Genomic DNA, 26,293 nt, shown 5'->3' with positions numbered 1-26,293 from the left:
CACAGGAACGTGTCCAGGCGTAGTTTGAATGTCACCATCCTCTTGGCACCTGCCTTTGAGATATTTATAGGTATTGATGAGGTGCCCTCTCAGCCTTCTCTTCTCCAGACTGAACAGGCCCAGCTCCCACAGTCTCTCCTCACAAGAGAGATTCTCCAGTCCCTCGATCATCTTTGTGGCACTCTGCTGGACCCTGAGAAAGTGAAACTGAGAAAGCTGTGGCTGTTCAGCCTGGAAAAGAGAAGGTTGCATGGAGACCTAGCAGACTTCCAGAATCTGAAGGGGGCCTACAGGGAAGATGGAGAGGGATTCTTTGCCAGGAACTGTAGAGACAGAACAGGGAGTAACAAGCACAAATTGAAACAGGGGAAATTTAGGTTACATATACAGGACAAATTCTTTACTCTGAGGGTGCTGAGGCACTGGTCACAGGTTGCTCAGAGGAGCTGTGGATGCCTCATTCCTGGAAGCGTTCAAGGCCAGGTTGGACGCAGATTTGAGCAACCTGGTCCAGTGGAAGGTGTCCCTTGCGTCGGCACACTCTTTGGAACTAGATGATCTTTAAGGCCCCTTCCAACCCAAAACATTCTGTATGATCGACCAAACATCACCTTCTCTTCCCCCTTCCCCTCCCGAACCCGACTGTTCCCTCCCCAGGGACGGGGCGCTCAGGGCTAACCCCGAGCTCACACGCCTCCGTGGCGAGGCGGCGGGCACCGCCCATCCCTGGGCGGGCGGCAGCGGCGAGCCCACGGGCAGGGGACCGCCCTCAAGCAGCCCTGCCGCTAAGAGCCGTCGGTACCGCCACAAAGGCCGGGCTATTCCCCGGTCCCCTCCCGAGGTGCCGCTCCGGCAGGGACCCCGCGGGGAGGGGCTGGGGGGTGGCAGGGCAGCGCCGCCGCTCCGCCCGCAGGGGGCGCCCGCCCGGCCCTACGGGAAGGGCACCGCTCCCGCTCCCGCCGCCCTTTGCCTCCGACCGTGACCCCGCAAACAGCCCGGGGCTCCAATCTGCGGGCCCGGCCCTGCCCCTCCGCCAATCCGCGCGCTCCCGCCCCGCCCGCGCCCGCCAATCCGCGAGCGCGGGCCCGCGCCCCGCCCCCGCAGCCAATCAGGTGCCGGCGCGGCGGCCGCGCTCCGCTCCTCCCCGCTCCCGCCGCCTCCGCCGCGCTCGCTCCCGCCGCGGCAGCGCCGTCCCCGCTCCCGCCGGCTCCCGCCGCGGCTCGGGCAGGCGGACGGGCGGCCCCGCGACCCCGCGACCCCCGCCCCGCAGCGCCCGCCCCAGGGGCTCGGACCGCCGCCCCGTCTCCGCCGGCGCAGCACGAGCCATGCTGCTCCTGGCCGCCGCCTTCATCGTGGCCTTCGTCCTCCTCCTCTACATGGTGTCGCCGCTCATCAGCCCCAAGTCTCTCAAGCTGCCCGGCGCGCACGTCGTGGTGAGGGAGGCGCCCCCCCGGGAGGGGGACGGTTCGGGGGGAGGAGGGAGCGAGCGGCCGCAGCCCCTCGGCCTCGGCGCTGGGGGAGGCCGGGGGGCTTCCGAGCCACCCTCCCCCGGCCATGGTGTCCGCTGGGGAAGGGACGGGCGGAGGGGGAGAAGCCGCTCCCTCCGAGATGGGGGCGCAGGCTGCGGGAGGAGCCAGAGGGGTGGCTGCGGGAATCCCGCTGCAGGAGCGGGGGGAGCATCTCGGCGGGGAAGGAAGGTTTGGGGGTGCAGCGTGCCCGAGGAGGGGCTGGCGGCCGGGGAGCCTCAGCGCCAGGGGTGCCCGCGGGATCGCGAGGAATCCTGGCGAGCTGGCAGTGACACCCCGAGCTACCAAAACGCGGGAGCCACAAGTCCCGGGTGATAAGGAAATGACCTGTCCCGATGACTCTGACAACCGCTGTGTGTCCCAATTGGCTTAAGGCGATGGTCTGAGTCACCATCTTCCAGTCTCAACGCTGGCTTTTTGAGGCATTCCTTTTGCGCTCTCCAAGTCACCGGTTACCTCGAATTTTGTTTACTGTTAGCATCTCCCAAGATATTTAAGTGGTGGGGGTGTAGGGTTGGTGGGTGCGCTCATAAACAAAAGGAAAAACGTATTGTTTCCGTGGTGTAAGAAACCAAGCCAGGTATGAGGAAACGGAAAAGAAATAATACAAAGGAAGTGGTCAGATGGCACTGGGGCATCTTTTCATCTTTAAGCACGTAGATATCGATGCCTTTGAGCAGTATTTTGACAAGGTAGTAGAAAGTAAGCCTTTAGAAAGAAGCCTTCAGAAGAACGTGCTGTTAAAACAGTCCGTGAGTGGTACGCCACTAGAAGTTGTGTGAGTTTGTGGCTTGGGGAAGGGGGATGGAGGAAAGGGAAGCACTACCCAGGTGCTTTCAGGTGGGTCGCAAAGTAATGAATTTGGACGCATAAGAGCAAATGAGTTAAGCAGTTCAAAGATTCATAGTCCTAGCATCAGCTTTTTAAACTCAGCTCTAACTCCCCAGGGTATGTATGTTCTGTGCAGAGAAAATGGTTTTTTACTGTTTGGTTAAATTTACTTTAAAGGGTGAGTAGTGCTTGGAGATGCCTTTTATCAGAGTGGGAGTTTGGGATAATCCTGAAGTGAGATCTTTTAGGTGTGAGTTTACAGATAATCTGAGGTTTTAATTGCTAGTTTTTGTTTTTGGGGGTTGTTTGGGGGGTATTTGTTTGGTGGGGGGTTTAGGTTTTTTGGTGTTTTTTTTTCTTTCTTGAGCTCTGTATGATGCCTGTTGTTTGGGGTTTTATTATTATTATTTTTGGAGTTCCTCTTTGGAGGATGGAGCTGTCCTCAGAGTAATTTAGATCTGTCCAAGTTGCAATAGTATTTCCAAGTTACTTTATGCAGTAGGTGTTACTTGCATGCTGTTACTGGCTTTACAGCATCATACTCTGTGTGAGGTGTGTTCAGGGTTGCTTTAAGGTTCTCAGGTTATGGCTCTTTCTCCACAAGAGTAATGATTATTAAGGAGGAACCTTTCAGTACTGTGCAGAAGCAAAGGTGAAGGAGACTTAAGGGTCTTCTGTGACTTTTATGAAGAAACAGAATAGCAAACATAAAAAGTTAAATAGATTTTATTTCAGGGTTTTTGTTTGGTTTTATTTATATATACAATAATTATCCAAAGCTTTGTTCATTCTGTATAGTGATTAAACTTTAAAAGTTAATTTTGCTGGTTCTTCTAATCAGAATCAGAATGCTTCATTTAAAAAATTTCACATTGAAAATTATGAGAATGTTCTTGTTGGAGAAGCCTCCCTGTAGCTGTTGCTGCTAACTATATTAGCAGTTAAGTTCAATTTGGTACAAGAGGAAGTCTAAAGAACAGTATTCCTGCATGTCTTATAAAATTAGTTTAGCTAGAGAAGTAACTACAAGAATATATTAATGGAGGAAAAGGCTGTAGATATATCTAACTTGATTACACAAATAGAAGTCTGCGGGCAGACAGTTTTATTGGTGTCACCATTTGCAGAATTACTTGTTTGATTTTTGACTTCAGTTATGCTCTTAAAGTGTTCATGAAAACTAATGAAATATGGAATAGTTGTTCCAGAGTTCACTACTTCTTAGATTAGTAGATGCTGTTAATAATGCTGGACACTTGTACATTTGGATTTCAAATTTTCTAATGTCACGCATAAAGAAAAATATTGGATGATGGTAATGTAAATCAGAAATATTGTTCAATAAGGCTTTCCACTCTGTGTGTATGAAGTGAATTCTTTCATCATATGCTGGGAGTAAATGTTCTCTGCTATTGAAATGACTGAGAGACTTCATAAAAATATTTAAGGACCATAGCATTATCTTCTTTGAAGTCTTCTCACAGAAAACCAGCAAAATCTGTTTAAGTATCAGGCCTCGGTTAAACCCAGTCTTGAAATAAATAAAAGAATAAAGACCCGCAAATTGTATGTTTAGCTGGTTAAGCCCTTTCAGAGGGAGACTGATTGTCATTGCACAGTAAATATAATTTTTCAGGATATACCTCAATAAATTGCTTTTCTGAAGCAGAAAAAAATCAATCTTATCTACAAACTCTTCTTTCTGGGGGCCTGTTGAAAGTATGATGAAAATATATCTGTTGCTTTCCTGAAGGGAGATCATTGGCCAACTTAAGAGGCTGTTACATACCAATTGTAGAATTTTCAACTGAAGTCAGCATTCTTTTCACTTCTAATCCTTCAGAAAAAATATTTTTTCTTCACTCCTAACAGTTATGGTTAATAGATGTTTGAATTATGGCTAAGTAACTGACTCTGCCTGCCTTTTAGGATAGGAATTGGAAGCAGAAAACTTGTGTTTTTCCCCTCTGTCCTCTCCCAGAGTCATTTGCATGATGGAAGCATGACTCTTACACTTGCTGTGTAAGGCGAGACATGGTTTCTGGAGAAATCATAGAATTATAAGAGTCTCTTATTCTGAGAAAAGAATAGGACTGCTATTCAGAGTGAGAGTCTGCAGAACTCTGAATTACTCATCGTCTAATCTTGTGGGTTCCCCCTCTGCCCATATCTGCAATGTATTTTTGTGGCCTCACTTAGCATCATTAAATTAAAAGGACTTCTCTCAAGTTGGCTAAGGCATCAGGTTTAGCTTATTTTAAACAGAAGCCTTTTAGATGTTTAATACTACTTTTTTTCTTTTTTTTTTTTTATTTCTAGCATGTCTAGGAAAATGTTCTCAAATAAAGGATATAAAAGTTACTTTTGTGCTGTAGAGCTGCTGCTCCTTGTGCTGAACTTCTCTATGCTTTGAAATTCAGAAGACTGTTTTATATATCTTTTATTTTGCCATTGGCTTTAACCCTCTCCTTGGATCTCAGGCTACATACTAGTACGTGTCGTTGATTCTGTAAGAGTAAGCTATTTTGGTAGCTGGTTATAATGGTAGATAGGAATATGAAAATAGGATAAGACAGTCACCACTGCTTCATGTGCACTGTACTCACTTGTATCACATTTAACTGCCCTTTGTCAGGGATGTTATGCCTGTTCTATACATGTTCTCTGTGCCTTTTCCTTTTTCTACAGAGGTACTTTGCTTGATGGAAAAGAATGTAACAAAAACTTAAGATGTTAGTGCAAAAGCAGCATTCTGTAAATTTCCTGAGTGACATTTGAAAGCTATCTTTGGTGAAATTTTATTGGTAGTCCCCTCCCCTTGTTCCAGCCTTAATCTTTCTAAAACCAAGTTGAAATTTGTGACAAAAAAAAAAGAAAATAAACAAACAAACAAAGAAACCCCCCCCCCAAAAAAAACCCAAAAAAACCCACCAAAAAAACCCCAACGCAAACACCGAAACACTGAGATCTCAGTGTTATGAATGCACTTTATCAAAGTTTGTGGATTAGCAATGGCAGGAAATGTAAAGGTATTATCTGCTTGGCACTGTCTCCTGTGCAGATTGACAAGAACCCTTTCATGTGAATGTAGTTCAGGATGGTCATGCCAAATCCTCCTGCAGATGGGTCGTCTTTAGTCCAGAAGTAATTTCCCCACTTCTGCATAGAACCTAACTTGATAGATAACTGCAACCAACTTTAAGGCTGGCCAATCTTGGTGTCTCGACATTGTAGCTCCTTTGTTGGGGCTGATATGATCTGTGGTTTGGATACATCCACGTGGTTTGACAGGAGGTCATTTTGAGTCTAGTCAGGCATCCTAACACTTACGCCAGATTAAAGGGATGTTCTGTTTCAGTAGAACTAAATACCTTCTACTGGAGCACTGTCTGAAAGCATGAAGCCAGCCTGCATCCAGTTCTAAGTGAAAGTTAATAAGTTCTGTTGGAGATACCATACCAGGTTTTGATTTTGATTACTCCTAATGACAGTTCTGTTAATTTGGAGTTGGACTGTCTCGTCAATTGAAGTGAATTTCCAGTATCTCAAATTTGAAACTCAGAGCAATTCGCTGTACCTCATCCCTCTATTTCCATTTATAAGGGGGAAATAAACCCTAAAGTTGAACTCTGTTATCAAGAATTGTAGCTTCAGAAGTTGGAGCCAGGTGCTTTTATGAACAGCTAGTTTGATGTATTCTTAAACATAGAAACAGCTCAATAACACTGCTCAAGACCTGGTAGTGCTCCATTCTGAACATCTGAGTTAATACTAGGATTTAATTTTTCCTTCTTGTCAAAAAATTAGTCTGTGATTTGAGTTGCAGTGACCAGATTTTTTATTTTTGCTAACTCCTTTGATGCTGGGTTACAGTGAAATTTAAAAATGGGATCAGTGGCAATTCAAATGTTGGATACAAATGAGATACAGTGTAGAACCATTGGCCACAATGGTAAGTTACCATAATAATGTCATCTTTAATGGGGTCGATATGTGCTCTTCTGTTAGTTCTGAGCATCTGTGTTAGTAACTTAGCTACCTAACAGACTTCATAGATGTGCTTAGGCCAGCTTCACTTTTTCACTAGTGTTAGGGATTTTTTTTACATTAGCATTCATGGCTAACATTCCTGAAGAATGTGTATATTACTAACAACCTCCCACATGCTCGTAACAGCCTCCCACCTAAATGCTAAAGTTCCCAGCTAATTGATATTTCATTTTGTCATCGACCAATCTGACATGAGCCCTATCCAGTGTTCTTGGGTATGACTGTAAATAAAAACTTCCTTTTTCCATTTCTTGCATGACTTCAGACCTTGTCTTTCTGAAATGAATATTAGCCTTGTTTGACAAGCTGAAGACTTGGTGCCAGTACCTTCACCTGCAGAAAATTCCTCAAGCACTTGGTGTAGTTGACCCGTTCATGATACTCACCAGTTTGTGCAGGTAGTAATCAGCTGTCTTGCAGTGCTACGCCAAAAATTGGAATTGGAGCAATCTTCCATGCACCTTGATTAGTTCATGTTCTTGTGTACTTGCTGCTGTTGAAAATCTGTAGAAGCATCTCACAAGTGCTGTGGAACTGAGGTCTGATCGAATGTATCGCATTATTTTTTCAGATACGTATTGAAATCTCGCAATGTATTTTAAAAACTTCAGTGTATTTGTGACTTCTTTCCATAACAAAGCATTAAATTAATTCTGTGGTTCCACTGAAGTCCCAAATCATTAACACTTGCAACTCTTGCCATCTTCATTTACTCTGAAAGCAGTCACCCTTGGTTGATAATCTACAGACCAGGTTTCACATTTCTAGAACAGGACATGCATCTTGGAGTCATCCTCAGAGGTTAGTGTGGTGTGAAGCTAATCTTGCAGAGTCAGTTAGAAGTTAATCTGAAGCAGTTCTCTCTAATAACAGAGGAAGCCTAAAGAGCTGAAATTAGTCTTTGTGGATGTTACACCCATTCTTGGCCCATTTGTGGCTGAAGATGAACCAACCAGAAACCATGGATAGTGTTGTAAGTCTTTGCTGGGATTATTTGATATGCACTAAGCTGTATTTGAAAGTAAGTGGTAAAATACTCAAATGAAAGAAGAGTTTAGTGACTCATGGGAATGTACTTCTGACTCCTCTGACATTACTGCCTCCAGGAGTGGAAAGAATTTTGTGGATAGTGCATCTCTGAATACAAAACTGAGGCACTGGCAAATGAGGAGATGACACAAGGCTTTTGATAGGGTGTGTAGTTAGAGAATGGGATCTTTGCTCTTACATTAATTAACTCAATGCCTCCATTTTCTTAAAATGGAGGTGATGTGTTTCTCTGGAGTCTTTGGCAAGGTTTTGATAAAAAGCAAAAGATGATGATTTTCAGAGAAATCTGAATTTCATCTTTTTCCAGTTAGTAGGGAATTTGTATTTCTTAACTCATTTCATCAACATGGGTTTTTTTACAATAACCGCTTCTAGGTATTTTGTTCCAGTATTTTCTCAGTATGACTCTTAATATGTTGTTAAAGAAAAATTCAAATAAATTGGGTATATAAGGAAGATACCAGTGTCTATTTGAAAACCAAAGGCACATGCAGACTGAGAATGATCCAAGTCATCGAAAGGCATGTCAGGCAGACATTTTTATTTTAGTCAAAAAGAGAGGGCAGGGTTGTTATCTGCATCTTGTTCCACATGTAGTTCATAGATAGGTTTATTGAGGTTAGTAAGAGAGGTGGTAAGGTGACCTTAACCTGTATATTGGTATAATTTGGCACGTGTCCTCCATGTGATGGACAACTGTAGTCATCCCTGCATTTGTCTACAGACAAAATATTAACTTCCTGTTTACATATAAGACTACTTCAGTGTTACAATTTGGAGGAAGAAGAAAAGGTTGCAGAAGTTTAGGTGCTGGAAATGGCACTACATTGAAATTGAGGGATGGCACAGGGGCAGATCAGGGTCCAGACTGGGGGAATGACAAATATACCACAGAGAGACAACTGTTGAGTTAATGGAATTTTTCTTTAATAAGAAAGAAGGTATTTTCTATTTATGTTTATGTGATGATATCTTCAGAAGGCACTATACAATTGCCAATTTTACAAATAACTTCTACTGTGACAGGTATGAAGGGGTGGTATGTAATTGTGTTATTATGGCATTAATAGTGATTTCAAGCTTCTAGCAACATGCTTTTAGAAATAGCATACAGACTTAGTCAAAAGCATGTGAGAGCGCTGACGTGGGAGTGGGTCTAAGTGTGCCTGACATAAAAAATGAGCAAAAATTGCCACTGAGGTAAAACTGGGTTTGGGGTAGAAACAAAGATTCATCAGTCTACTCAGATCATATTTTTCATTCATACTGAATAAGTAAGCTAACAGTATCTTCTGTATTTGTATCTCATCGTGTAATATTTTAACCTCAGTATGTTTTCAGAAGTTTCATTTCACTTGACTTGTATATATGGGAGAAGGAATGAGAATATTGGACTAATGCTGCCTTTTTCAAATAACTTTTAGGTAACTGGAGGCTCCAGTGGAATTGGAAAATGTATTGCTATTGAATGTTATAAGCAAGGTGCTTTCATAACACTGATTGCAAGAGATGAGGTAAGTGTATGTGTATTTTCTACTGGCTAAACTCTGTTCACAAAATATAGGTGGGGGATAATTTTGGAATTGATAATTATTCATACTTCTTTGGTGTATATTGTAAGGGGACTCCAGGCATTCCAAATTAATGTCTTTGAATAGCAGAGGTGGCCGCCTTTTTAAGAAGCATAGCCCAACATGGAATTTGTGATTAGCATACCTTAAAACTTTGCCAGAGCTATTGCTTCTGTTAATGGCATTCATTATTTCACTTAGATCTGTGCCAGAGGACGAAAGCAGGAAAACCCCATATTCTTTAAAACTGTAGAATTTCCCTACAGTGACAACTGGGGGATTAAAAACAGTTCCTAAAATTCACAGAATATATTGGTGTCTAGTCAGCATTATATTTTTTACTAGTGAAAAACTCTTCATCATCAGGAAAAAGGATTGGAAGATTTGGAAGAAAAACGATTGCTTTGTCGGGTTTGTTTTTCTTTTTGGTTTGGGGTCTTTTTAACTAAGGGTATTCAGATGTAGTTGGAATGACTCTGTTTTTGGAATAGGCTGTTATTTTACTTGTAGAGAAAAAAAATATTTGGGAAATAAAAGCATATAACTGTTTTTTGGCTCTCTGTCCCAGCTGTCTTTGATAATTGACTTACGCTAGACAACTTACTTTGCATAACCTTGAATGTAGTCAGAATTAACAGAATTTTTCTTGAAAAGATTATGGCAATTTGAATTTACCAGATTTTAGATTTGTCACTGTGATTTCATGACAGTGATTGTTCTTCAGAAAAGTTTATGTGATGTCACGTACATATAAAATAGAGTCAAAATAAAGGAGAAAAATTATTTTCTACAGCATTAGGTGCTCTCTGTAGTATGGAACAAAAGCATTAAATCTATAGAAGTCATTACTGGCTTTGGAGGACTAAGTGAAAAACAGATAAGTGAGCTCTGATAGCTTGATAAATTTCATGTTTTGATCATATGTCCATAAGTCTTTAAAATTACAACACTAAAATGCTTTAACTAGACAAGGGTAACTTTGGGCTTTAGGGGATGTTTTTAAGCCTTATTGAAGTACTGAAGACTAAAATTGCTCTCAGAATGACAATGATTTAGCTGTCTTTTTATCCATTTCAGAACAAGCTGTTGCAGACAAAGAAGGAAATAGAAAAGTATTCTGTTAATGACAAGCAGGTAAGATCACTGGTAAGAGGGGCTTGTGTGTTTTGTTTAAGGTAATCACTGCAACATAGTTCTGTAGTCCTGTCTTTAAAACAAAACTGTTTGACAAAAATAAATGAGGACTCAGTATTTGAATTCAAGATTCAGACTGTTTACATGACATGTTCTGAGCTCTTGCTATGTTTGATGTTGCTTAGCTAGTGCGTTAGGCTGCTTTTCTTAGTAAAAGATTTCTTCAGCTGTAGGTGTAGCATGCTTTTTTGGATCAGTGCAATTTACTGTCACTTGATAAGCATTTTATTCTTTAAGATGAAGTGGAAGAACCATTTTTTTTTCTACAAATATCTTGCTTTTTGCATTTGTTTTGGGAAAGAAGTGTAGATATTTGTTCCCAGGTTTATTTCACTACATCATGCTTGTGTTCCATTTCCTGGCAAAGTACTGTAACAGATACACAAGTTAAATTTGTGAAGTTCTGAGACTTAATAAACATAGAAGCTGCTTTGCTGAATAGATAATGCATTTGTGCATAGAGGCAATGATTTAGACCTTGCAGAAGTACTAACTTAGAATAGGTAAGCTTGCTGTGTTCAAAACATGCAACTTTGAGGCAAAATGCTAAAACAATTTTTTCTCAGTACTAATAATGAAGGGAGAGGGGAAATAATATTGAAACTGTTGATATCTTTGACTTCTCCTTTCTTATGTTCCAGAACTTTGTTGATCATGAAAGTCACTTAGTAACTAAGTTAGTTTCATGATTACAAATAGAAGCAATTTATTTGTCCATGAAAAGGGATTTGAATTAATAAATTAGATATTCTGTTGAAAAGAAGCAATGAAAGAAGTTGAATATTTGCAGGCAATAACGTTAGTTCTAGTTTATATAGAATTTTCCTAATGCCTCCATTTGTAAGATTTTGTCTTCACTTCCTTATATTTTTGTCAAATGGCTCAAGATGATTTTTTTTCTGTACATGCTGCCTTACTCAGATCAACTTTGGTTGAAAATCTAAGCCATTTGAGGTGAGGAGAAACTGTATTTTGCCTATTAAAAAAAAAAAAATCCTGGTAACCATTTTCTTTTAGCTGCTCTAGCAGTTTCCCAAGCTTAGCATTACAGTTAATCCCTTGTCAAACACTGTGTCAGGATGTTCTTGTTAAAATCTGTCCAAGCTTGATAGATGCAGACTTTTAAAAAGAGTATTATTCAGTGCATGTTCATAAGAGTTTCAGTGAAAATCTCCAAAAGTACCTTCAAGGCTGAGCAAGTGTGGGCTGAACAGGACTGCTTTGGCAGAAGCAGCTTTGTACTTGCAACCAGGTTAAGCAGTAGGCAGTGGAGGTGATAGGTAGGCCGGCTTTTCTGTAGCTATTGTTGAGTGGTGGACATGGTCTCAGGGAAGCCTGCCTGATCTAAATGCAAAGAACAGAACTGGAGAAAGCAGGGAGTCTGGGGCAGAGCTTGCACTGGAACAGCAGATCAAAATCTGGGAAGTGACAGTAGCTGAACCAAGAGAAGCTGTACAAAAGGATTACTGAAAGAGTGCAGAGAAGGATGATGTCTGGTAGTGGATAACATGGACAGATTGTTACATTTGATCATAGAATCATAGAATGATTTGGGTTGGAAGACACCTTAAAGATCATCTACTTCCAAACCCCCTGCCATGGGCAGGGACACCTTCAACTAGGCTAGGTTGCTCAGAGTTCCATCCTGGAACTCTACCTGGCCTTGAACACTTCCAGGCATTGGGCATCCACAGCTTCTCTGGGCAGCCTGTTCCAGTGCCTCACAGTAAATAATTTCTTCCTATTGCTATCTACTTGCTTTCATTAAAGCTACTCCCCCCTGTCTTATTATTACATGCCCCTCTTCAGCTTTCTTGTAGGCCCCCTTTAGGTACTGAGAGGCTGCTGTAAGGTTTGCCTGGAGCCTTCTCTTTTCCATGCTGTTCAACCCCAACTCTCCCATAGGAGAGGTCTCCATAGGAAAGGTGCTCCATCCCTCTGGTCATCTTGATATTCATCCTCTGGACTCACTCCAACAGGTCGATGTCCTTCCTGTGCTGGATGCCCCAGAGCTGGATGCAGCACTCCAAGTGGGGCCTCATCAGAACGGAGTAGAGGGGCAAAGTCACCTTCCTTGACCTGCTGACCACGCTGCTTTTGATGCAGTACAGGATAGGATTGACTTTCTGGCTTGCAAGCACACATTGCTGGGTCATGTCCAGCCTCTCATCCACCAGCACCCCCAAGTCCTTCTCAACAAGGCTGCTCTCCATCTGTTTATCCCCCAGCCTTGTATTGATAACAAAGGTTGCCCCAACCCAGGTGCAGCACCTTGCACTTGGTCTTGTTAAACTGCATGAGATTCCCATGGGCCTCTCCTCGAACTTGCCCAGGTCCCTCTGGATGGCATCCCATCTTTCAGGTCTGTCAGTTGTTCCACTCAGCTTGGTGTCATCTGCAAACTTGCTGCAGATCCCTTTGCCTGTGTCATTGATGAAGACATGAAATGGTCCCATATCAAGCTAAGACGTAAAGATCCTCCGCAAAGATTACTTTTTTCTTGGGCATGTTGCTGTCACTGTTCAGCTCTTGGATATATTCATGAAACCAAGTTGCATTGACAACCAGTGTCTGACATATACATACATTTTAGTGTTTGCATGTGATGTAGAGTGCTGATGGTGGGGTTTTATGGATATAGGTGTGCAGTGGAACAAAAATCCTTGCCATTAGAGTTTTTTTTCAATATTTTTTAAATCCTTTTTCTAATATAGAATATTCCCAGTTATTTCACTGGGACTTGAATTGATCCTTTATTGGGAAAGCTTTATTAGTGATCCAACAGCATGCAGTATTTAAAACAAATGGTAAGAAACAGAACTGGGGATATTAGACTATTTCTTGTAGCATATTCTGTGTCCTAGATGTGGATCTATAGTCTATGCTTTGTAATGAAGGTAATTAATATATTGTAGCAGAAAGAACGTATGATAATAGAAGCAGAGAGGTGAATTGTATAATGTGATAGTAGTCAATAAAAGTTGCGATAGTTCCTGAGCGTGTTGTTCACAATATAAATAATCTATGCAATCTGATATATTAACAAATTGCTCCAATTTTTATTAAGAACTGTGATTTATTTAAACTCTTCACTGATCTTGCAAAGACATCCAGATAATAAATCGATGTTGTTTTCATTCAACTGCTCTTTTGTTTTTAAACATACGGAAAAGATAAATGTTTCCAAAATGTAGTACATGCCTTAAGGGGAGATGCATACAGTCCCACCAATAACTTGTGCCACAAGTTTACTCTGATGTCCAACTACACACAATGCTGGGAGGCAGGAATAGCCAACCTGCTGTACAGGAATGGCAGGCAGATTCTGTTTATGCAGCTAAGAAGTGTCGCAGTCTGACCAGGGGCAGGACTGACAAATGACTAGCTGCCAAAGCAGTTAGTTATGCTGTGGTAAGCTTTTGTGTGTGTGTGTGTGTGTTGTGCCCATCTGCTCCATGACAAGTGGTCATGAGGATACTTGTTACAAACTACTGATAACTTTATTTTATTTCACTTCTGAGTTTAAATAGTTGACCAAAGTAACAGAGAATATAGAAGTTGGAACAAGAATCCAGGAATCTCCCCTTTTATTGCAATAGAAGATTTCTTTTCTTTTCAAGATGAGGAATTGCCCTGAAGCTCTGTTGATGGCTTAGCAGAGAGGGTAACTTACTTGTCAATACCTGGCATTTGCAGCAGTCTTAGAGTTTGTAAATGGCAGCCCAAAAGAAGCAGTGCTTGCTTTGGCCAGAAGTTGATTTTGAAGGTGCTTCAAAAGATAGATCGTGAGACTATCTTGCTGAAAGTAATCAGTAACTTTCAAGGAAATGGCCTATTCCCCCCAATTCATCCTTAGCCAATGATTATTTTAATTTTTCTGTATCTTTCAAATTAAACCCCTTAATGTCTGATTTCCAGACAAGGAGTAAATATTACTTCACTTCTTAGTTATTTACAACTCTGTGCAATGAGTCAATTTCTCATAGAATTTTTATTTTAGTTTCGTCCTTGACATGTCCCCATGAAGCAGTACACAACTAGGTTTACTACTATTCTTAAAAAAAATATTTTATGAAATAAGGAGGTAGCGTGCATTGCAAGTACTAAAGTTAGCAGGTTTTTAACACTTACTTTCTAAATTTTGGAACAGAACTTCTGGTGCTGCACTTTCAGGGCAATACTCTGCAACCATGCCTTTCTACGATGTGGGGAAAAAATAGTTTTTTTCTTAAAGAGGAACCTAAGCCACACAAATGGTTTGACTTGTTTAGCACTGATGAAAGTTAAATGTATCACTGTAGAATTTTGATTGTCTTAGTTAAAATAGATTTTACTAAACTTCATGTAAATAGCTCAGGCAATAGTGTATCTTAGTACAGTAAATTAGAGATGCTATTTTCTACGACTTGCTGCTTTGAGGATCATGAAGTGTTTATTTGTTTTTAATGTAATCTTTATTATACTAAAATGTGTGTGTGAGGGGGAGGAGCTCGGAGGGAGCAAGGATTGCTTTCTCCAGTGTGGCAGAGGTGCAAACTGTCCTGTCAAAAAGACTTTTTTCTGGAAAAGATACGACATCAGGCTTGTTTCATTTTGAAAGGCTGAGACTCAACAGTTACTGGACTTAGTGTGTTGTGACAATGTTCTTTCACTTTCCTTTTCTAGGTTGTACTTTGTATTTCTGTTGATGTGTCTAAAGACTACGAACAGGTGGAGAATGTTCTAAAACAGGTGAGGAAAAAACTGATTCACCTATGTATCTTAAGCCTTATCCATGTGTGGTATTTCTATTGGAAATAGTTTCTTATAATTTATACTGTGATATAGGAAGGTTTTTTTCCCTGCTAAAAAGTGTCTTAACCTCTATGCCCTTTTCCAGGCTCAGGAGAAGCTGGGGCCAGTTGACATGCTTGTAAACTGTGCGGGAACATCAGTTACAGGAAAATTTGAGGATATTGAAGTGAATTCTTTTGAAGTGAGTGAGCATACTTTTTTAATTTCATCATATGATTATTTCTTATTTAAGCATTCTAACAATTAGATTGCATTCCTTGCAGTCTTTGCAGAGTTTGTAGGAGTACACTTGATTTGTGCTTGCTGTCAGAGTATCTTTAGATTTGCAAGGGTTGCCTCTAATTTCTCATCTATCCATCAGTCCATTGATGGGTCAGAAGAGTGAATTATCCTTCTGGGACAGAGTGTCCTCAAGATGGCAGAAAAGCCTGGCATTTATTTTTGTAGGTTAAGGCACTGTGAAAGGCACTGAATTTCACATAGTTTAATTTTTTTTTCTGGTGAAGAGTTTTAAAAATATTTCTAACCTGTTTAAGAAAAATTCAGCTGTTATCAATGTTCAGTAGTGAGGTGCAGAAGTTGTTTCAGCTTGAGAAGCTGCTGCTCTGGTGAAAAGACAAAAAGCAACCCCAAACCATCTGTATTTTGGTTACTTTATGCCTGCAGCCCTCAAACCTCCATTCATCTACAGATAATGTTGAATAATCTGAAAATATTAAATACGTATAGTTTTATAATAAGTCTGAATCATCCATTCTGTTGCTTGTATAGACTATGAGTTGTTTTTTAGGTCTTCTCTAGAGTGAAATTCTCCTTATCCTGGCAAAGATTAAAATCTCTGAAATGCATAAATACGTTGCATTTTTCCTGTTTCCTGTTTTAGAAGACTCTTTAAACTTTCAGTATGTTTTCATACATAATGCATAAATGTATTGCTTCCTGGACATTGTTCAGGTTAGCTTTTCCCTCAGATATTCTTTTTTCCTTTAAGGACATATGGTTCCCAGTATTATCAGTATCCTGGATGCTATTAAGACTTATAGATAGACAGGATTTCTTTTGGCTTGAAGTGAGTTTTTTAGCTATAAAAGTTTATGAAGCTGTAGAATAAAAAACTGTTGTTTCTTTTACCAGCTGATAGAACTACAGATCTAGTGAACTTGATTGTTAAAGCAGACTGAAATAGGGGGATTTTGATAAGTAAGACCAAACAGCTGGATCTGTGGCTCAAATACCATATTAATATCGTTTGTACAGAGATTAATGGCAGTCAATTATCTGGGTAGTGTTTACCCGAGTCGAGCAGTAATCGCTACCATGAAGGAACGAAGAATGGGAAGGATTGTATTTGTATCATCTCAGGCTGGGCAATTAGGCCTATTTGGTTATACAGCTTATTCTCCAACAAAATTTGCTCTTCGAGGGTTGGCTGAAGCCCTGCAAATGGAGGTATGTGTGCAATAATTTTAAGTAATTTTGATTATAAACATTTTTTTTAAACTGTCAGTGAAGGACATTTTCATTTAAATAGTTGTTTCTTGCACTGTGCAGCACCGCTAATATCCATGTGCTATTGGCCCTTTTTTGGCAGCAGTACATTCCTATTGCTTCGCCTGGGGTTGCAGAAACTAAGATGATTTCAGTTGCATTAGAGGGAATAGATTGAATCTGTTCCTAGAACTGACTCCCACATGTGCAGACATTTTTTTAATCTTTTAACTAAAAGGACTTGATTTTTAAGACTTGAGTAAAAGTCTTCTTCAAAGTCCTAAGTGCAGAATGATACTGAAGATCACATGGATGCATGAGGGGGAGGCTGGTGATTCCCATCTTGCTTGTCAATCCATGGTAAGTGGTATGTGAACCATATGAAACAGTAATACTTGCAAGCTAGAATTTGATGACTGGCCACAAAAAAAAATTGTGTGGACAGTGGTTCACCCTTCCAAATTTTGATACATATAAGCTTTTTATACTGCAATGATCTAAGCTTATTCTTAAGTTCTGACTAAAACCAAACACCCTTTTCATTATTCAGTGGAGCAAGTTGGTAAGTACATTGTAGTAAGACAGATAAAACTGATTTGAAAATCACTTTTCTTATTCTTCCGTTAAGAATGTATATTTGAGTTGCTAAGTGTTTATATAAAAAGTGCCTGTGTTTAGTTCTAGACCCTTACATAGTCCCTGTTGTATGCCTTTATTCAGGATAAGAATGTGTGGTAAAACTGACTCTAGTCACTTCTGGTCTGCCAAATAGAACAACGCAAATGTAGGGTCTTTCTTCAGGCTGGTGACAAATATTTTTGTGAAGACTGAATTACTCAAGACTAAAAATAGGGTGTTTATGGGCCTGTGATGTGGTATTTCAGTGTTTTCAATATAGAATGTTTCATAATAAATAAAAATGCTTAATATTTTACGACACTTTGCTTTATCATAGCCCTCTCTAATATTTTCGTTAAAAGCTTTTTTATTTGCATTGGAGTACAGATTTGCATTGTATTAGTTTTAGAATAGTAGTGCATTAAGGGATATTAATTCCATGACACTTACATACAAATACATAACTAAATGCAATCCTTGACGTAAGACCTTCCATTTTTCCTCACATTTTCTACTTATTTTTTGTCTCCTTAGACTTTGACCTCTTGCAAGTTTTTACCATGGGTTGAAAAGCCTTGTGACTTGAGTATGCCTCTTAAAGATAACAAATTTGAATTTTATGTTTTTGTTGTTTATTTTCTCTTATTTGTCCAGCAATGAAAATATGTTGATGGAAACAACAAGGGAAAAGCCTGTTAATGTGCCCAAGTGAAAGCCTTTTTGGCCTTGTGTTTATAAATGTTGGGTACTGGTGTTTGGCAATAGTTTAGTCTTTTTTTAAAAACTGAAATTGGTAAAATTATAAACCTAAACTACTTTCATATTCCTCCTAAATGTCTTAGATTCATCAAATAATTTGCAAAGTCTTTACAGACTTTTATTAAAAAAGCACCACAACCCCCTTTTTAAAATCTTTGCTGTTGTGTTTTTTCACTTGACAAAGCTGCAAGTCTTGTAAGTGCTGAATACTTAACACGAGAAGCAATTTGAATTCATGCTTCCTGAATTTCATCGGTACAAGAGAAATCAGTGAAATCGTGAGGGACATGTAAAGGCTTGTCAGTATTAAGATAATACTTAATGCTTTTGTAAAACACAGGTAAAACCTTATAATGTCTACGTAACGGTGGCCTATCCTCCAGATACCGATACACCTGGATTTGCAGAAGAAAGTAAAACAAAGGTAAATTATCCTTCAGTAATACTGAATTTTTTAAGCTTCATTTTGTTATAAGCAATGCATTTTATATATCATTTATTTCTGTAGTATTTTTGAAATCAGGGCATATTAAGATTTTAAGAAGTACTTATAAACACTTCAGTTTTATCAGTTTTTAACTGCTCAGAGTTATATAGCTTGTAGGATAATTTCATGTAGTTTATTGTTCTAGCTTTAAATGGAAGAACTACCTGCCTTTAACATCTGAAGCACTGCAGAGTCTTCCTGCATACAATCAGAATATTGTTGTGGAATAATAAACTGTAAAATCACTGTTTTGATATTAAAGCTTAATAAAACAAATATAATATTCATATTTTGCATCTTTGATAATATGCAGTTGTTGTGACGGATATGACAGATCAAAATAAACCTCAGTTCTTTAAGTGCAGTTGCCAGCCTAACCATGCTGTATGAATGTATATAATGACCCAGTTCCATAATGGCTGTTCTTTAGTATTAAAGGAAACTCTCTTGCACTGTGTTTGCAGTGGAAATGACTGTCTCACTTTTCAGAAGGATGTGTCAGCAGTAGGCCTTTTTCATTTGAATTACCTTAAAAGTGAAAGTTTTGACCTCTAGTTACCTCTTGTCATCTACCATATCCATACATATGAACTATTAATTCCAAAAACCACATTTAGGCCCCATTTAGACCAAAGCATCAGATAACCAGAGAAAAATCTATCTTATTTTTTGTTTGCATACTGTGAACTAGAAATCTGATATCTAAGGATATAATCTTTTCAAGCATCTTTTCAACATGCACCATCACGTATAATTGGAAATTGGGTTTGCATTCCATTTTGTCTTTCACTCTTTGAATAGGAATCAGTAGGGATTGTATAACACAATTCTTACTTCATCATTTCTTGATACAGATATTCTGTATTAAATGTATACTCCCACACATCCGCATAAAGTGCCAGAATTAGACATCTGCAGATACTTGTGTAGCTTGCATATTCTCTGGGATTTTATTCTTCATAATAGCCTATTTCAGGGAAATACAGTCACCAGCAGAATGCATTGTTCATCTGAGATTTCTCTTTAAAAGAGATTCAGGGAGATTTATCTTATTTGTCAAAAAAAGTCTTGTCTTTTAAGGAGAGAATTATGCTTTGTTTTAGCCCACATGAACTCTCCGGGTGACTTGCTCCTAATATGATGGTGTACCTTAAATCTCTGAAACATTGCATTACTCTGACATTTCAGATAGTCATTTGTTGTGGCATTTATTTAATACTACTTAGCTTAGAACATCTGCCTCTGTAGTTTGCATTTCCTTAGGACTGGGCCATTTTTCTCTGTAATCGTTGAACGTGGTAAAATAAAACATCAGGAACTAGGATACAGCTTTTCTATGTTTTTAAAAATTAGCTTTTTTTTGTTTTGAGGTAACTGCTTTACAAATGACAGCTGTGCTGACTAGCCAGATCAAGTATTAAATGGCTGATTTCTGCCTGCCTTATTCTCTACAGTCATTAAGTTTAGCTGTTGCTTCAGAACAGCTGCTATTTTTTCCCCAAACTTGCAGTATTTTAGTTACTGTTGATATCCCTTTATCTTTTTCAGATCTGTTTGATACTGGCCAATTAGCTTAAAAATAAATAAGGGCTATGAAATGGAGATCTGATGACACAAATCCTATCACTATAGGAAAGCATGTAAAAGTTGTTTGTATGTGATTTCTGCTGGCAAAGATACTGATGACCCCCCTTAAAATACACATACTAAAAAATAAAAGTTTCAGTGAGCCTGGTCGATGAAATCAGAACTCGTAATTCTACAGATATTTGGAAATAGGCGTGTTTCTGTGAAATTTAATTACTCTAGTACTTCAAATTGATAGTGAGAAACCTGTAGTTGCTCAACTCTTCCCTGGAAGTGCTTTTTTTAAAGTATTAATCTGAGAATTAAACTAGTCCCAGTATTTGAGTAGTCTTAAATGCTTCAATTAAATTTTGTTATTAAATGTAACTGAATTAGCCATTACAAGTGAACTTGCAACCAATACTCCTTTCTCCCTAATTTAGCGTTGTTTTTGCTTCATCAGTGGAACCATCTGTCTCTAAGATATTGAGCATTTAAATATTTCCTGGGCAGTTATCTCTATAACAAATAATTTTATTTGTTAAAAGGACATTAATGACAAACATGCTTCTAAATACCTTAAATCATATTTTGCCATTTGTTTTTGTAACAGACTAAACTTGTTTGGGGGTTTTTTTGGTGAAAAAAATTGTGACTGCTAAAATAACTGTCATAATTGCTTTCTTCTAGTGAGGTAAAAAGGTATAAATGGTCTAAAACACAAAGAAATAAAATACAGTGATGGATTTTGGTAGATAACAGTGTGTGGAGATGGAGAAATTAAAAAAAAAAAGCAAGCTGATTTGTAGGATCTTAAAATATTTAAGGCCTATCTTTTATTTACATTTCTGGCAAAAAAACCATAAATGGACTAACACAGGTGTTGAGGAGAAGTAGTTTAAGCATTTTGGTAACTTCTACTGAGAATAAAATACTTGGGAGGAAAAAGCCATTTCATAGTAAACTATATACAAAAAAAGTACTACTCAAGGAAAAATTTGTAAAATTTTGTAGAATTAGACTATTATTTATGATCTTTAAGTGTATGTTTTAGGTGACAGTATGATACCACTTGCTAACAGTGATGTCATCTATGAAAAAAGACCCAAAACTAAAATTTGACATGCATATTTTTCTCTCCTGTGTGGTGTTATCTAAACTTATATTGGTGTTTTTAGCTAAACTTATATTGGTGTTTTTAGCTAAACTTATATTGGTGTTTTTAGCTAAACTTATATTGGTGTTTTTAGCTAAACTTATATTGGTGTTTTTAGCTAAACTTATATTGGTGTTTTTTTACTAAAGCCCTTAGAGACGAAGCTGATTTCTGAAACTTCATCTGTTTGCCAAGCAGAACAAGTTGCCAGAGTTATAGTCAAAGATGCCATAGTAAGTAAATTATGTTTCTAAAGTATGTCCTGTGTTGAAGAGGCTAGGATCACATGTCATGCTTACTTAAGACCATAAGATAATGGCTAAGCTAAATGCAAAACCAATTTACACAAAACAGTACTCTTTGGTTAGTTTGAACAGGATTTATTTATTTGCTTTATTCTTCTTTTGCCACTGTGCCCACAAATGATTTTATACAATCTCTTGAAAGTAAAAGGTATCTGAAGTTGTACATAGACAGAATAAAATGATGCATCCGTATGATGCAATGTCTCAAAGGTAGATTATGACTTTCTTGAAAGCACTAAACTCTATTGACTTTTTATGTATCAAATACCATTTGTCTAACCTCAAAAGCTTGTTGTACTGTCTTATTTTTCTTGAAGATGAGTTCATATAAAAATAATTATACATAAAGGAAGGCAGTTGACCTCTTTTGGCTTTTACTGTCTAAAGTATGCGATTTATGAGTGATTACAATACATAAAATGCCGTTCCTAGTGATTAAAGGTGTACTGCTTTTCTGAGGATTTTTTTTCCAATGTTTTGTGCTGGGGAACATTTGCATGCTTCACAGAGTACCTCGGAAAAGAAACAAACATGAAACTTCATGATCATAAAGCACACTGATTGAATCCTAAAATCTGCAATTATTTTGCAGTTCCAAATACTCTTGACCTTCAATGAGACATCTACAGCAGGTGTTCAGTTTTGAAGTTTTTACAGTATTTTCACAAATACAGCATAGAAACACAAAATCATATCTGATTTTGGCGTGGTGAGTTTTAAAAGCAAGTACTATCTCAACACAGTATTCTCCTTTGATGTTTAAAGAAAACTAATGTCCTCTCTGACCTTAAGAATCTGGTATTTCTATACCATACTTTCCAGCACTTTGTATCATATATTAGTTCAGATGTGGTCTTTATGCACTCTAGCCATCAGCTGAGAGACTAAAATAGAAATGAGAATGTATCTGTGTGCTCGCAGGCCTCTCAGGTGTGTGCTGGGAAATAATCAAATCTAATAACCTCTACTGCTTTGCATAGATTCACCCCTAACCCTGATTCGGGAACACCACCTTTTCCTTCCACTTCCGCATTCCATAGATCTAGTCCTGCACTGTTTCAGACAGTCTGTTTTCCAGCATAAAGTGTAATGGAAACAAATGGGAGAAGCCTGGGAGTCAGAGCTATAGAACTGCAATTTTACTGATGAGTATTTAAAAACCAAACAACCAAACTTTTTCCTCATGTCAGTCCCCCCTTTTCTGCCAGCTGAAGTGCTTAGCAGGCTGTGTCTCGCAATTTTGAGGAGAGCACGTTAAAAATCCTTGATGTAGATGAAGAGGGACCTGTTACCTAACATCTGAAATACACTCCCTTACCAAATCTCATGTGATAAGCAAACTAATTTTAACAAAATGCAAGCTGTATTTTATTACACAATTCGGGTAGTGATTGGTGGCCTGACAGAGTTAGGGTGTAATTCTGTCTCTCAAATGTGCTTACAGTGAAGACCATCATGCATTTTATCCACCATCTGTTTTAAGCATGCCTCAAGAAGAAACTTAGAGCCTCTATATCTTGTAAAAATCTGCAGCAATTTAGCACACCTCTCTCTAAAGACAGGTTAGCTTCCTTGTCCATTTTTAAGTGAATGCTTTTTGGAATGTTGCTGTATAGCCCAAAATATTTTTTAATATTTTGATTCTTAATTGAGGTAATATTTTTTTACATAAAAATATTTCTTGTTAGTTATATCAGTCATCTGTGTCCATCAGGAGTAACTGTTGAAATAAGACACATCATGATTTGCCATAACTGGGTAAATTCCTTTTTGTTTTCTTAATCCTTCCATCCAGCAAGGGAATTTTAACAGCTCAGTTGGATCAGATGGTTACATGCTGTCAATATTGACAAGTGGAATGTCACCGGTTACTTCTATTACTGAAGGTCTCCAGCAGGTAAGATTTGGGAAGGCCCTGTTGTCACAATTTTTAATAGTTCAAAATACTTTAAAATGTAGAACATTATGTGAATATTGAATGTTTTTTCGTCAAATGGCTGTTAATACTGACAGGTTTTGAAAACTGCAGTAGTATTTTCAAACTGAAGTTGGCGGGTGAACTAAGACCACCCCCTGCTACTCAGGCCTGAACTGTTACATAGTTAGGTTGGTTTTCATGAGTTTGTTTTTTGGAGGTTATACAACACACCTGCCTAGAACTTTTTTTTTCATTTCATGACTAAATAATATACTGCAATCCAAGATCCTAAATTAATTAAAGGATGTTTCTCTCTGTTTCCAGGTTGTTTGCATGGGCATTTTTCGAATCATTGGCCTATTTTACCTAGGAAGTTTTGACAGCATAGTTCGTCGCTGCATGATGCAAAGGGAAAAATCTGAAAGTGCAGATAAAACTGAGTAATCTTTATTTTGAGTGGAAAGAAGAATGTCAACCAGTCCTGGACAGCTAGCTGCTTAAGTGGGACTCAGTTTTGCTCCTAAAGGATTTAGACTGGAAGTACTTGCCTGTGTGACAGAGGAGTCCCCTCCAAAGCTATGAAAGAAAGCAAAAGTACAACTCCAGAAAATGCCAAACTATGCAAAAATGTGAATGAGGATTAGATAGTTGTTTTTTTTTTTTTGATGATTTGAGTTGAAGAGAATTTGGAGAGCTTGTAAGTGATCTGCAGAGTAGAATTTGAGAATGGACTATATGCGGTAATTCTGGACAAATACTTAAGTTTTCTCACTTGGTGCTTATGGACAAAATAAGTACCATGACAGCCCAGGCTGAAATAGATTGAAGTCCCCTGAACAAGTTGATACCTTTTGATAATGTTTTGGGACTGCTTTTAGTTTAGAATGTTAGATTTTTCTTTGGCCAATCTACAGATCCTTCTGTCAACGACAGCTTTCCTTATTCTATCCAACATGTGACTGTGGAAACCCTGAGATGGCAAATACATTTGTATGATCCAAGCTTTCTCAGTCTGGGAGCAATTAAAAAGTATGGTTTAATATATGCATACTTTCTAAAGGGAGATGAAGAACCCGTTCCCACAGAGAAATGCTAGGAGATGTGATCAGGTCTGTAGCTCTTCTGGCCTTTGAAGTACGTTGTGAAAAACAAAAAAAAATCTTACCAGTATCAAATGTGTTGATTATGACTCAGCATTTTAAGCCATTGAAACAATGTACAATTTTTACAGATACTTAATCTGCCAGTTTTTGCTCTGGAAAGGAGAGTAGCTTAATGCTACTGTAATGCACATTATTTCAAAGCTGCAAATCATGAGCCAAATAAGTAGTTGATGGTAGAATCAATTGTAATTAAAATGCCAGGCTCTTCCAGTAGCAGGAATGTAGCTTTTTAGGGCAGAAGTGTCAGGAGGGAGGAGAGAGGTGTGTGTCAGAATGGCCTTCCACACTTCATTTTATCACTACATGGAAAAGCTTTCACATGAGAAATTATTTAAAATATTCTCCTTGTATGACCCACTTCTAATTTGTTTCATTTACATAACATGAAACAAGGCTACTCAATAGCTGCTTCAGAATACACAGAACCCAGTGGTTGTTCCTAATAAATCTCATTCAACACTGAAAAGCTTGATGCATAGCAATGATGTTTTAAGGGTGCACTATATATACTGTTTATTAAATGGACCACTATAGTAAGTGCCTTGTGAGCTGCTTTTTTTTCAAAAGCTGCATATTTTGTATTTGTTAGCACTGCTGTGTTTTCGATGTCATATTTTCCATTTTCATTCAGTACTCTGAATCTAAAATTATGTGTAAAACTGGGCACTTTCACTTCCTTGAAAGTAGTATTTAACAACCAAAATAAGCAAAATTTGATTGCTTTTGTTTAAATATTCTCTATATATATTTAAGAAGAAGTATTCAATTAAACTGAGATGAAAAGTAATAGGTGGTTAACTGGAAAACCTTAGAATGTAGTTTATTGAGGTGATTTATTTTCCCTCTCTGAATTAGGCTAACCACTTTTAAATTTTCTTCACATATACTAAACTTGCTTTAATACCTGGTTTACAAACACATTTTTCAAAGAGAGTCACATTGGCACTCTCATTTTAAGTGGTTTGACTTCCATTAGATTGCAAATGTTGAGGCACTATTGAATTCTTCATGAAGCCTATGTTTTAGGTCCTGCCTCCTGATTTTGTTTAGATATATGAAGTTGTGCATGCCTATAATATAATGCTAATTTTGAGAACAGAGTGTATTCCTGCATTTTTAAACAGCTCAGCTTCAGTGCAAAGAAATCTAGTGTGCATATGTATTTCCTGTGCTGCTTAATGTGACTGACATAAGGGAGCATTTATCATACATCCATTGTCAACATCGCTGTGTTTCCTAAAGCAACCTAATGCTATTCAGACCCTATGATCGATGACATAAGGGAGCATTTATCATACATCCATTGTCAACATCGCTGTGTTTCCTAAAGCAACCTAATGCTATTCAGACCCTATGATCGATGTTAACTCTTGTTTTGATGAAAATCAAATACTCTTTCGACCACCTGCAAAAAAATACCAAAATGGGTGAGTCAGTTGTGCTCTAGTTTGAAAAAAATGCTTCTGTAAATTACTTGATATCAGCACGAGCTTGGAAGTCAGGACTTAAAACCAGTAAGCCTTTGGATACTTGAATTTTTGGATCGTCAACTTGGAATGCTAAAGGGTTTGCATTTAAGAAACATAATCCAGAAGGTCAGAGCACACATGACACTGTGGCAGCTGGGCCTCTAAAGGTGTCAGGTTGGGCATCTTTGATCACCACTCACTACTTCTTGACTGAAGAGTCCTCCCAATAATGGGTGATGTAATTCAGTGCAAGTGTCTGTGAAGGAGAAGTAAGACTACAGGGTGAAAGTTTTGGCCCTGATCTACAGAGACTTCAGTTCACACCTAATTTTGCATAGTGTAAGTTGT

The 26,293-nt window shown here is 38.6% G+C and overlaps 1 protein-coding gene across 1 annotated transcript; it reads left to right on the top strand.

The window, feature by feature from the left end:
* Positions 1-1,222: 1,222 nt before the first annotated feature.
* On the top strand, positions 1,223-24,456 carry KDSR (3-ketodihydrosphingosine reductase). The gene is made up of 10 exons (XM_027727940.2): positions 1,223-1,433; positions 8,882-8,971; positions 10,106-10,162; positions 14,888-14,953; positions 15,102-15,197; positions 16,274-16,465; positions 18,222-18,305; positions 21,240-21,323; positions 23,191-23,292; positions 23,638-24,456. The coding sequence occupies exons 1-10, from the start codon at positions 1,326-1,328 to the stop codon at positions 23,755-23,757; spliced, it is 999 nt and encodes a 332-aa protein (XP_027583741.1). The 5' UTR covers positions 1,223-1,325; the 3' UTR covers positions 23,758-24,456.
* The last annotated feature ends 1,837 nt before the right edge of the window (positions 24,457-26,293 follow it).

This window comes from Pipra filicauda, unplaced genomic scaffold, assembly GCF_003945595.2.
Source record: "Pipra filicauda isolate LSUMZ 115617 unplaced genomic scaffold, ASM394559v2 scaffold48_size3843733_pilon, whole genome shotgun sequence".
NCBI lineage: Eukaryota > Metazoa > Chordata > Aves > Passeriformes > Pipridae > Pipra > Pipra filicauda.
The sequence above is the reverse complement of the archived record's forward strand: the minus strand, read 5'-3'. Positions and strand labels throughout refer to the sequence as shown.

Bases quoted from the DNA above. Each gene is read 5' to 3' on its own strand.
- KDSR (XM_027727940.2), top strand. From the start codon at position 1,326: ATGCTGCTCCTGGCCGCCGCCTTCATCGTGGCCTTCGTCCTCCTCCTC. The intron at 1,434-8,881 runs GTGAGGGAGGCG...AATAACTTTTAG, and splicing joins TGCCCGGCGCGCACGTCGTG to GTAACTGGAGGCTCCAGTGG. The intron at 14,954-15,101 runs GTGAGGAAAAAA...GCCCTTTTCCAG, and splicing joins TGGAGAATGTTCTAAAACAG to GCTCAGGAGAAGCTGGGGCC.